The sequence below is a fragment of the Cetorhinus maximus genome, chromosome 19 (assembly GCF_964194155.1).
Source record: "Cetorhinus maximus chromosome 19, sCetMax3.hap1.1, whole genome shotgun sequence".
NCBI lineage: Eukaryota > Metazoa > Chordata > Chondrichthyes > Lamniformes > Cetorhinidae > Cetorhinus > Cetorhinus maximus.
The window spans coordinates 35,178,025-35,191,130 of NC_135897.1; the positions used below are offsets into that span (position 1 = coordinate 35,178,025).

The window sequence follows — 13,106 nt, forward strand, 5'->3', positions numbered from 1 at the left end:
TCCCCGATGGGACGCGCTTTGCGTTTCCTGTGCAGGCAGGGAGGGGGATTCCCCAACTGTCAGAGTGCGCTCTTTCATGCATGCGTATGAAAGAGTGTACATCTCCCTGAGGCAAAGTGCTGCCTCAGGGAGATCGCTGAAAGGCAGTGAAACATTAAAACTCGAAAAATAAAAAAATCATTAACATGTCCCCCCTCATGTGAAAATGTCACACAAGATGGGACATGTTAATGAAATACACAAAAAATTTATTACCATTTTTTAATTCCGATATCAAACCTCATCCCACCACTGGATGAGGTTTGTAAAAAAATCACTTACCCGCCTGCCCGTTGGGCCTGTGCGCTGACCCGAAGTTTGCATGGGCCCCTCAAAATCCTGGTCGATTGGTCACTTAATGGCCTTAACAAGGCCTTTAATTAATGGCAGGCGCACGTCGCGCTACATAGCGCGCCCACTGACCGAAATATCGCGATGCTGCGCGCTGACGTCGGGATGCTTGCACGACATTTTAAGCGCTGACGTGCGGGCTCCGCCAATCGCACGTCAGCCAGAAGATTCAGCCCTATGAATTGAGATCATATCTACTGCATTTTGTTGTGGAGTTTCACATTTCTACCATTCTTACCACGAAGAACTATGAACCTTCTCCCTCCTAAATGGCCCCTGACTTTAATATCTTGTCATTTTGACTCCCCTATGAGGGGAAAGGTTTCTTTATGTTGTTTTGCTCCCTCTCTTAACTCAACAATGCCTAAATCCTACCTCCTCCTACCACCACCGCCACTAGCAGCCCAGAAAAGAGTGGAAACCTGCCCTGCAAAGAATCAAAGTGCAGATGCCAATCTGTAATAATAATTCTCCCAGGCCAAGAATTGTGCTGTAACTACTTTATTTGAAATGCACTTCCCGTGCACTTGTTGTAACTATTTATTTTACAATGTACAAACTAGGTACAAAAAGATTCTCAAGACCATAAATAAATGACATAAGTTACATGTACCTAAAATTCAAATAAAAAAAAATAAAAATTAAAACAAAAAATTAATCTATGCCTAACTCATCAAAAGAGGGTACAAAGGAAAAAATATTGGGCTGTTAGAAGAATTCCAGTTTGAACTAAATTAAAATATGCTGTACACTTTTATTCATAAGACCACAGTCTTGCATATACCCAATCAGGTCCAAGCAGGAATACAAAAAATAGATCTATGTCATTTGTTTAAAATTAGCATTTAAGAAGAACACTGCTCAAGACAGAAGGATGTGAAATGTAATTGAAAATATCAGTTGCAGTTTATGATAATGTTGAAAGAATGATGACATATTTTCACATATTATAACAAAAGTGTACACCAAGCTGTTAAGTATCTAGAAAAATGGTCTGAAAAGAAAATGACCAAAACTGTTGAATATGACTGAGAATTTTCTGACATTATCAAATGTATATAAAACAATGGTAAATTCCAATGGCACATTTTGAAATGCTACTTCAATAAAATACACGCACACAGCTCAGTGAAAGGTCCAGGGATCTGTTCCTATATAACAGATTCCATACATTATTCATACCTAATAGTATTTTGAACAGGTTGTCACACTAGGCGCAGCAGTGACATGCAGAAGTCCACAAAGGTTAGTTATCTTACACAGTACATTCCTCTAGTGATTTTCCAGAACAGATGCTGAACTTTATATACTTAAAGCATGAGATCATTTTTTTGCTTTGAATTTGGGCTTGTCTGAAGCCGATGCTTTGAGAGCTGAAGTTCCTTCCTTGGATCTGATCTTTGTGGGACTAGGTCCTGCGGGATTTTCCATGTTCATTGTTGTTCGGGGTTCCCAGTGGCTGCATGCTGAGGTTGCTGAGGCAGTTGAGTCAGTTCTAAAGTAAAGCAATGGATAATTGATTTATTTTAATTGTTTCACAATATAACAATGCTGGTTACATGTCATATAAGAAGATTAAATCAATTTTATTTAGTTTAGCATTAATTTTCTTCCATGCCATTTTGCATTTATAGAATATTGTTTGTTGGAAACACTTATATCAGTTTCATATAATCCCCTAAATTGTCATCAATCAAAGTCACTACAGTTAATCACAATGTGCACAAGTCATGTTTGTCTGTTTTCGTGATTCTGTTATTGCAACAAAAACATTTGTGGATTAATGTAAGCAATTCCTTAAAGGATTTTTTTTACTAATACCTAGTTGTGAAGTAGAAACTGTCTTGTCTCAAATGCAGGTACTAAGCTGCCAGGACTATGGAATCTAGCGAGAGGCTGTGTTATTTAAGGAGGGAATAGACAGCCTCTTTTGTTGGAGATGATGTGGAGTTTATTCAGGTCAGGTACAATAGGACACTGAGGTTGAGTAACATCAAGCCCAGCCTGAGCAAACATCTGGAGAAAGGAATGTAACTGGGGAATGTGATGCAGAGTTTCTAGAACTTCAATTAGGTTAAACGAAAGGTGGGAGATAGAGGGTAGAGAAACATTTTACACGGATCTAATTCCTTTCCTTTCTCTGTCTGCAATAATCTCCAAATTGCAGTTCTATATCTGATATTTTTTAATGCTATATACTGAATGATGCATTTGGTTAAATCAGGGTTTTTACTGTTCAGGTGAGCCATTTACTTTTAAGAAATACATCCAGCCCCAGCTCCTCTGAATGTTTGCATGTTAAAGCTCCTCAGGTATCTTGCTCTCAATGGAAATCCAAGACTTGAGGTCTGTTAAGTGCTTTGTAAGTTATTTCTCCATTGAAAATAGTCAAAGCAGCAGCTCCAATGTTTCTCCTCTCAAATGCAAATAATTGGTTCCACCAATGGCTCAGCTGGTAAAAACAGCAGAGCCATTTGGAACATGTGCTGTGGATTTGATTTCTGATCTGTGCTTTGTTGGTTGACCTCAGCCATGGTGGTAACTGGTCTCTGCTTATTTCAGTTGTGGAGTATAAAAAATCAACTGCTTTTGATTATCATCTAATGAACCCTTCTGGAAAGTATTTGCGTCATCTCCCTGAGTAGCCTGATGCCGCTCACATATGAAGAATGGTCACTTGGGTGTGATGCTGGAAAGCACCAAATAGCAATGGGATACCACAGTAAAGAGTCAATGCCTCTGGGAGAGGAGAACAAAGTCATGTCATGAAGCCATCTTATTTGTTTATCTGGCTTTTTGGTGAGTGACCTAAATTTGTTCACTTGCAAATAATACATCTTGCTCGCAAATATTTTTATGGTGAAGGAAAAGAAAACAAATGTATTTATAAAATTAGGAAAAATTTTGTAACAATTTCATAAATTATCTAACAGCTCCACAAAAGCAAATGGAAATTGATATTGTTACACTAATACAATACGGATTATGAAGAATAAATTCAAAATGGACAATTTAAATAAAATAGCGTTGAGAGGTCAGGTGACCTTTTTCTTTCCTGCCAATATACATGGAACTACAAGACCCCTGAGATAATCTCCATGTATGGACAAGTCATTAAAATGCACATGACCTTTCTGGACATATCTTTGAGAAGTTATTAAAATGCAAAGGAGCTTTCCTGTGCTTAATGGCTACCCTTCTCAAAATAATTAAAGAAACGGTTTTCACAATATTGCTTGCAGACTTTCTGACTTCAGAGTTGAAATCCAGAGAATCGGTGCAAAATAAAACCCTATTCTATCATGATGATATGTGAATGGGCGAAACTCGGACCCCATTATTTGACAATGACCTAGCTATCAGAAATCATTTGTGAGGATGGTGGGCAGAAACACTTTGGATAAAAGCAAAATACTGCAAATGCTGGAAATCTGAAACAAAAACTAAAATTGCTGGAAAAACTCAGCAGGTCTGTCAGCATGTGTGGAGAGGAAGACAGAGTTAACGTTTCGAGTCCGTATGACTCTTCATTAGAACTCGAAACACTTTGGACACTGAAACCATGACTATGAAACTATGGGCTGCCTTTAAGTGCCTCCACCATCTTCCCACCCATCCTCGAGCTCACCCCCTTAATATGGACGGGTGGCGCTGAAATCGGCAGCCCACCCAACCTATTTAAATAAATAATTAGTTAACAAGCCAATTGACCCTGATAATATGCTGCCCACGCCATAAAATGGTTGTCGTGGGCAGTCAGGCAGGAATGAGCAGGCCAGGCCAATTTTTTAGAAAACATTGTTCAAAGGGTGGGAAGGAAGCGGGGTACTATCTTCAGGGCGTGGTTTGGGGTGGGGGGGGTTCCCTTTGCGCTCCAGGGGTCAGTCCCCTAAGATAGCACCCCGCCCCGTCCTTCCTACCCACCTGCCTTTTTAAAAACACACCAGCCCATCTACCTCCCTACCCGCCCAAACCCTTCCCACCCAAGATCCCGGACTTACCTGACTCCAGGATCCATAGGCCTTCTTCTTGTTCCTGGCTGCAGTCCCGACAGTGCCCACTAATATGCTCTTGGTGCTGGCGGGACTAATGGAGCTGCTCGTCAATCGGATTGGTTGACAGCTCCCGAGAAGGGAAATTCCTCCCCAGTGAGGTGCGGAAGTCCCACACTGTTCCAAGTTAGCCTGTGAGCCGCCCGCACCACCCCCCCTCCCCATATAATATGCTGCCCTAGGTTTCCGATACGGAGATATAGTAAGGCACATTTTTGGAACAGTAAAAGAAGAAACATCCAGACCAGTGAAAGAACAAGACCCTGACTAGGAACCAACAGTAGGCAGAGACATAGCGTTGGCCTTGACCCCTCCATTTGAGGAAACAAACCAAGGTTTTGATACAGGGCTTTGATTGCATCTCAACTGGAGGGGACCAAGAGAAATTTGCTGCTGCAAGTGATAAACCACAGTAATTCCATCTTCTGAAACTTCCAGACTTTTCTTCAGTGGACTAAAAGGATTATAGGCTTGCATTGTTTCTCAAGTCTTCACCCCGGGAAAAAGCAAGTGTGACCAAAGAACTCTTGAATGTTAAGATCTAAACGCATGCTACCTCTTGTAATCACAATCTTTCCTTGAATGTATGTGTGTGTGAGTGAGTGGGTGTGGTTGTGTGTATACATTCGGGTGTTGAATAATAAAAAATTTATTTTAAAACTTGCGAGAAAACCTATCATTTGTCCGATCCTGACAGTAACAGCACTCTGGAGTTAAAACATTTTCTTCCTTTCTACAAACATGCTGTCTTCGGTCAATCAAGAGGTGATTGACACTATCATCTCTCCCCTGCCTGTAACAACATAAAAACAGGAAATACTTAGCAGATCTAGCAGCATCCATGGAGAGTGAAACAGAGTTCATGTTTCAGGTACATGACCATTCATCAGAACTGGGAAAAGTTAGAGATGTAACAGGTTTAAAGTAACCGTGCTCAAAGTCTATTACATTTCTAAATTTTCCCAGTTCTGATGAAAGGACCTGAAACGTTAAACTGACTTGCTTAAAAACATAACTAACTTTTCCCAGTTTTGATAAATGGTCATGTATCTGAAACATGGGGAAAATTTTTCCCCCATTGCGGGGGTGGGGGGTGGGGGGAGTGCGGGAGCAGGTGTGGGCAGGCGCACCTCTGATCGGCGCCCCCATTTTACGTGGGCGGGCCAAGCGTGACATCTGCTCGGAAGTGCTATGCACTCCCTGTGCGGGCGGGGGGGGAGGGGAGTGCCGGGGGGGGGGTGGATTCCCTCAGCCGGGAGTGCGCTCATTCGCTCATTTGCAGGTCCCCCTGAGGCTAAGTGCTGCCTCAGGGAGATCGGCTCGGAATTAAAATTTTTAATACAAATGATAAATAATTTCCCTAACATGTCCCCTCATGTGACACTGTCACATGAGTTGGGACATGTCCATAACTTATATTGAAAGATTGGATAAAAATTTAAATACCCTCATGAAACCTCATCCCGCTTGTGGATGAGGTTTCATGCTTTTTCTGATGCCCGCCACGGCTCTCAGCCTGCCTGCCAACCTTAAGGCTGGATGGGCAGGTCTATTAATGACCTTAATTAGTTTTTCAATGGCCTCAACAGGCCGTTGACAGGTCAGCGGGTGCACAGCTGACTCGGCTGCGCCCCCACCGACCTGAAAATGGAAATGACGCAGGGTGACGTCGGGAGTTCCACCCCGCGTCGGCAAGCGGGCCCCGCCCCCGCTCGCTGCCCAGGAGATCCTGCGCATGAACTCTGTTTCTCTCTCCATGAATGCTGCTAGATCTGCTGAGTATTTCCAGCATTTCCTGTTTTCATTTCAGATTTCCAGCATCTGTAGTATTTTACTTTTGTAAATGGGAATTAATGCTGTTATTACATTGGAAATCAAACTTAATTTTGACAAGACATTTAATTTGCAAAAATATAAGGGCTGAGCTCATGTGGCATTCCATTAAATGGAAATAATCACATTTTCACTGTGTTGTGGTTACTGAGAAGTTATTTACATAACACTTAGTTCAGTCTGGTGCGATGCCCAGTTTCACCTGATGAGCTTGCCTGCTGTTGTTAACAAGGTACAACACCCCATAATGTGGAGAGCCTGGCGGGATGCAACTGAATGAGTTCATAGTACAAAAATAGGCTCTTTTTCTAAATATCGTTATGGATATAAAATTGGCTCCAGAAACATGCTACAGCAATTGGCCAAGTCTTGAACGTGGATCTGAGAGCACTCCTTCCAGGGAAAGATTTCAATAGATTTAAATCTTTCCCCTGCCACATTTCCTGTCACCATTTATAAACAGCTCAATGGGCTTTTTTTAGAAATCCTCCTCCCTCGTGGTCAAATAGGCTGCTAATACTTAATGCCACTCAGCTGAGGTATAACAAGGCTGCTGGGAACCTGTCGAACCATATCCAGCATGAATCAGAATTTTTAGCAAAGGAACAGGGGAAGAAAATTGATTTGATGGGAAGGGGGGAATCCATGTTGTGCCATTATTCAAAGCAATCTACCACATAACACTAATTTCAAATGATAATACTTGTGAAGACTCAGTTAGAGTTTGACCAAGTTTCACTTTACCTTGTTATCTTTTGCAGTTGGTTGGAGCGATTTCCCTTCGGCACACAAAGGGACCGTAAATTGGTAGTTCCTTAGCCAAAGTATGGGGGTCTTCCGTTCCAAAAATCTAACTAGACATTTCTTGATGGAAGGAATCTCCATGATGTTTGTGTAGGGAACCACTAGAAGCTACATTACATTAAAGTCATTATAGTTCAAACGGTAATCCACAAGGCTGCCTGCTCATTTCAGCAAATAATTGGAAGAACGTACTGGCAGTTTACAGAAACCTCCGTAGGATGCAGTCATTATAAGGGCTTCATTGTTTATCAATTCATTGCTTAAATCAAGGCTGTCTCGACTGGAATGCCTTGGAGAGCTTCAAATCAGCTTATACGGGTCTTCATTAGCAAGCCCAGAAAATTAAGTAACCTTCAATCCAGTGATTGTTTAAAAAAAACTGAAATCTGATAGTAATTATGAAATTATTAGATTGGCTCCTTCATGAGATTTCATCCAAGAGATGCAGGAATTTGAAAGCAAATATATATGTGATCCAGTTTCCTCTTATTTAGATGAAGGTCTCTATATTTGCCATACAGTGGTCATAAAGTTCAGCACTCTGTCCTCAAATCGGGCAAAACCGCTGACAAAATATCCTTATATCAAAGGGCAATAATGAAGTAAAAAGTGCAGTTTATTCCTGTTAAAGTGCATGGATGAGGTAAAATAATTTCATTTAGTTTTTGCACTGGCTCAGACGGGAACCATTCTTCCCTGCATCTGTTGCATCTGGGCCCTCATTCCCTGGACACTGCTCAGGATCTTGCTCTGATGCACCATTGTTGTGATTCCAATTCGTGCCAGGTCACTGTGGTGACAAATAATTGAAGACAAAAGTCAGAACATTGGCCATGTACAAAGCATATGTCCTATTCATAAAACAAAAACAACACCTGGCTATCCCAATTCCACCCAAACAAATCGGGTCCAGGGTTCCATCATATATTTTTATTTGGAGTTTCAATGCTGATGGTCGTTAAAGGTACGACCAGGAGTTTTGTACTGGTAGACATTGTTGGGAGTTGCGACAAACTTGCAAGTAAACTTAATCTCACAGCATTCTTTAACTCCTAGGTACTGGATTTTCTGCCCAATCATACTCAATAAGAAGCAATTTCAGGCTATTTACTCAGATTCTGCAGCCTATGTACCTGAGGTAACTGAAGGCTGAATGACAATTCTCCTCACCTTACCTCAACAATATAGGAGGTGCCTTCAGCTTGTCAGGTCACTCATTGATTCTGGGGAAGGAGGATAGGACAATACCTTACACCAAGTAACTGTAAGATGGTTGCAGCACAATTGAGATCAGGTCAGTGTACTTTAGGTGAAACTTTGAACTGAGAAGTCAGCCTTGGCTCAGTGGTAATACCCTTGCCTCTGCATACTTGAACACACAATTTAGGCTGACACTTCAAGGCAGTACTGAGAGAGTGTAGCATTGCCAGAAGTATGGTCTTTCAGATGCCATGTTAAACCAAGGCCATGTCTATCCTCTCAGATATACAAGAAATACCACATGGCAGTAGTTAAAGAAGAGCAAGAGTATTGTTCGTGTGTCTTGTGAAAATACTTAACCCTCAACCAACACCACCAAAAGAAGAGTCATTGACAATTGATCTCACTGCTGATTGTGGGACTTTGCTGTGTGCAAATTGGCCGCCCACAATACAAGAATACAAGAACTGCACTGCATCCTGGACAAGCCCTTGGTCTTGTCAACTGTTTAAGGGAGGAAGGGATAAACCAGGGAACTACAAGCCAGTCAGTCTAACCTCAGTGGTGGGGAAACTATTGGAAGCAATTCTGAGGGACAGAATTAATCTACACTTGGAGAGGCAGAGATTAACCAAGGACAGTCAGCATGGTTTTGTTAAGGGGAGGTCATGTCTGACCAATTTGATTGAATTTTTCAAAGAGGTGACTAGATGAGGTATTTGAAGTAGTCTACTTGGACTTCAGCAAGGCTTTTGATAAGGTCCCGCATGGGAGACTGATAACGAAGGTAAGAGCCCATGGGATCCAAGGCAATTTTGCAAATTGGATTCAGAATTGGCTGAGTGGCACGAAGCAGAGGGTGATAAACGAGGGGTGTTTCTGTGACTGGATGCCTGTGTCCAGTGGGGTTCCACAGGGATCGGTGTTGGGTACCTTGCTGTTTGTGGTATATATAAACGATTTAGACTTGAATGGAGGAGGGTTGATCAGTAAGTTCGCGGATGACATGAAAATTGGTGGGGTGGTAAATAGTGAGGAGGATAGCCTTAGATTACAGGAGGATATAGATGGGCTGCTCAGATGGGCCGATCAGTGGCAAATGGAATTTAATCTGGATAAGTGTGAGGTGATGCACTTGGGCAGGACAAACATGGCGTGGGAATACATGATGAATGGTAGGGCCCTGGAAAGTTCCGAGGATCAGAGGGACCTTGGTGTACATATCCACTGGTCCCTTAAGGTAGTGGGACAGGTAGATAAGGTGGTTAAGAAGGCATATGGGATACTTGCCTTTATTAGCTGAGGCATAGAATATAAGAGCAGGGAGGTTATGCTGGAACTGTACAAAACGCTGGTTAGGGCACAGCTAGAGTATTGCATGCAGTTCTGGAATCTGCATTATAGGAAGGATGTGATTGCACTAGAGAGAGTGCAGAGGAGATTCACCAGAATGTTGCCTGGGCTGGAGAGTTTTAGTTATGAGGAGAGATTGGATAGACTGGGGTTATTTTGCCTGAAGCAGAGGAGATTGAGGGGGGACATGAGTGAGGTGTATAAAATTATGAGGGGCATAGATAGGGTAGACAGGAAGGAACTCTTCCCCTTGGTGGAGGGATCAATAACCAGGGGGCATAGCTTTAAGGTAAGGGGCAGGAGGTTTAGAGGGGATGTGAGGAAGAACTTTTTCACCCAGAGGGTGGTGGGAATCTGGAACGCACTGCCTGAAAGGGTGGTAGAGGCAGAAACCCTCATAACACTTAAGAAGTATTTGGATGTGCACTTGCGATGCCATGGCATACAAGGTTATGGGCTTAGTGCTGGAAAATGGGATTAGAATAGTTAGGTACTTGATTGACTGGTGCAGACTTGATGAGCCGAAGGGCCTTTTTCTGTGCTGTGACTTTGGGATGACCCAATAAGATGAAAGATGCTATATAAATGCAGTCCTTCTTAACAAGCTGAGGGGGTATACCAGTTCCAATGAGTAGTCAGCATCAAATGCATTAGGGTAACTGGAAAGAGAAATATGTTCTAATGACTCTGTCCAAAACTCAGAATAACACACACATCTGCCATCCTTATGATCTATGAATGAGATTATCCATTTGCATCCAATTAGGATAGTTTGTGCTCTTAACTTATACCATGATCTGGGTTAAGGCTGCTCAGACATATTTCCAGTGTGATCTTTACCGATATCATTCAAGAGCCTTTCCATTCTATCAGCCTGAACTGGATCCCAAATGCTGTAAACTTGACCACACAATCACAGATACTGAACTCTTATTTGCAACTCTTTTGAGTCAAAACCAAATAAACTAAATTAACAAATCAGGGGACAAATTAAAAGGCAGCCCCTTAAAGGGAAACTGCAAAAACAAAAGACAAAATTTAAAGGAAACATATCAACATTAAATACGTGTACAACAGTAGGAAAGGGTTAAGTGAGCAAAAACATGTTTGTGGATATTCACAGGTGTGATATAAGTGGCTTAATTTTTAGGTATAACCCACTTTCCAGTGTTTAGGTTGTAACATTTTAAAAATCATTAAAACTCTAATGGCAAATACACTTGAAAATCATTCAGATCTGTATTTAACACCTCGGTACTTACTCTTGATTCATGTGTACCACTGCTTCTAGGGAGGTGTATCCTGCTGCTGTAAAGTTATCCTTGTATCTGTCCATCTTGATAACTTGAAGCCAATCACCAACAGATCCCAAAGCTGAGAAGTCAGGTGTGCCTGGGTCTAATAATGCAGTGGAGGGTCTGTATTTAAAAAAAAAGAAATATCTTAAGCAAAAACAGTCAGGGCAAGTACATCCGTGCACAGTATTTATCTATAATCTATACTTTAGTGGATATAAATGTTAAACAGCTGTAGCAAATAGCGAATGTGCTGCTGTGGTAGACCTGTGGAACAAATTGTTGGCTCACACACTGAGAATTGATTTGCTACATGCCTTCAAAAGAGAGCTGGACTAATTTCAGGTGGAATACTAAGTAAATGGGTGCAAATGGTGGCCTTGATTTTTAAACCCCACCAGGGCTACGACTGGGGGCAGGCAGGCATTAACAACAGCATTGCTGGTCTGCGCACCTATTCCCAGGCTTTAACCCGCTCCTGGACCATTTTCATGGAAGTGGGATGATGGCAAGCCTGCACGGCTTGTTAGTGAACTGCTAAGCACAATTAAAGGATGCCAGTTGGGATTTTCCAGATGGACTGCAGGCTTCTGGAGGCAGTGGGGGCCAGTTTAACTGCCAGGAGGCAGTCTCTGGGCAGCAGATGCTCCAGAGGCCAGAGCTTGAGGCATGCCTAGACACCCTCCCTGCCTGCTTTGATGGTTTAGCAACTACAGGCTGCCCTGTAGAGGACCTCCCCTCCGAATTACCCATCTCCATCGCCCCACACCCCTCCTACCCACACTGTTGGCCTCAATGCAAAAAACAACTTTTTTGTTTAAATTTTTAAAACTTGGAGAGGCACCTCCATTTTAAAGCCCCCTCTCCCTAATTTATTTTCTATTACAGCCTACTGCTACTTTGAAGCTGGGAGGCCTCTGATTGGCCCTCCAGCTTCAAGAGCTGCCCGCCATCCTTAATTGATTAGCCGCCTTGAGGAAAATCACATCAAGTGATAGTTTCCCACACAGGGATTGGGCTTTTTAATATACACTTTAGCCTGACAACAGATTTCAGAAGCCTGCAGGAAAAATCCTGTTGATGGTCTCCTGGAGTTTTGATCAGTTAAGGGTGTTGGAGAAGAATTTTATTGATTTTCTTTCCTCCCTAAATTGGCCATTGTTTTTTTTAAATAAACCATTTTTTCCCATTCCCAAGGGATTGCATGGCTTATGGTGGGTCAGAGTATTGTGAATCATGATGCTTGAGGCATGATGATCATGTTGGGTGGACCAGCTGGTCTTTTCTCATTTATCTCTTTTGTAAGTTAGTGTCAGTCTTGTAATCCTGGTTATTTGCCAAGTCATGTTCTGTGAATTGGACTGCACCCTTGCTCCTGTCTCATTGTATACTTCTTGCTGACATTATTATCAAAGAATTGAATATCAAAGCAGATAGCAGAGTGCATTTCGTAATTTTATAACAGTGCATTTCCTGTGATTAATGTTAATGGACACCTACTGTTAATTGTTTTATGACAAAGGATCAGGTCAGAGGACAAAAAGATGGTAGAAGGCATGAAGGAATAGATAATGAAGACAGCAGCAGGCAATAAGCAATTGGAGAATAAAACTTCAATATCCTAAAAAACCCCAATATTTTCTCTATATACACCATGAAAGACTTTGGGGTTGAGATTAAACTTCAGTGAAGGTGCAAAACAAATGCCAGCGTCCATCAGAGGCCAAGTCTCATTTGCCTTTTGATTGAATTTGGTGGAATCATGTGGGGGTTATAACAGGCGACCCATCATCTGTTTGCGCCTCTGCTAAAATCGAATTTCAGTCCTTCTTTAAAAGATTCCACTCTAAGAATGTAGGAAATAGAAGCAGTAGTGGACCATCTGGCCTCTCCACCCTGCTGCATCATTCAGTACAATCATGGCCAATGCCCTGCTCTCCTCTCTGTCCTAAATGATCAACCCTTTATCCTGAGACTGAGGCCCAATTTACACACTCTCTCATCTCAGGGGCCAATCTAGTGAACCTTTGCTGTATTGCCTCCAATTCAAGTATACCCTTCCTTAGATACAGAGACTAAACCAGCACACAGTACTCTTGGTGTGGTTTCACCAAAGCCCTGTACAATTGAGGGAAGACTTCCTTATTTTTCACTCCAATCTCCTTGCAATAAAGGCCAA

General features: G+C 42.1%; 1 protein-coding gene across 1 annotated transcript in view; it reads right to left on the reverse strand.

Moving 5' to 3' along the window:
* Positions 1 to 875: 875 nt before the first annotated feature.
* Positions 876 to 13,106, reverse strand: part of LOC144693737 (ephrin type-A receptor 4) — a 133,000-nt gene continuing 120,769 nt past the window's right edge. The window contains exons 16-18 of the mRNA XM_078563689.1: positions 10,895 to 11,050; positions 7,020 to 7,869; positions 876 to 1,885 (exon numbers count right to left, since the gene is read on the reverse strand). Coding sequence (XP_078419815.1) covers positions 7,755 to 7,869; positions 10,895 to 11,050 — 271 coding nt within the window. The 3' untranslated portion in view covers positions 876 to 1,885; positions 7,020 to 7,754. The remainder of the gene's footprint in view (positions 1,886 to 7,019; positions 7,870 to 10,894; positions 11,051 to 13,106) is intronic.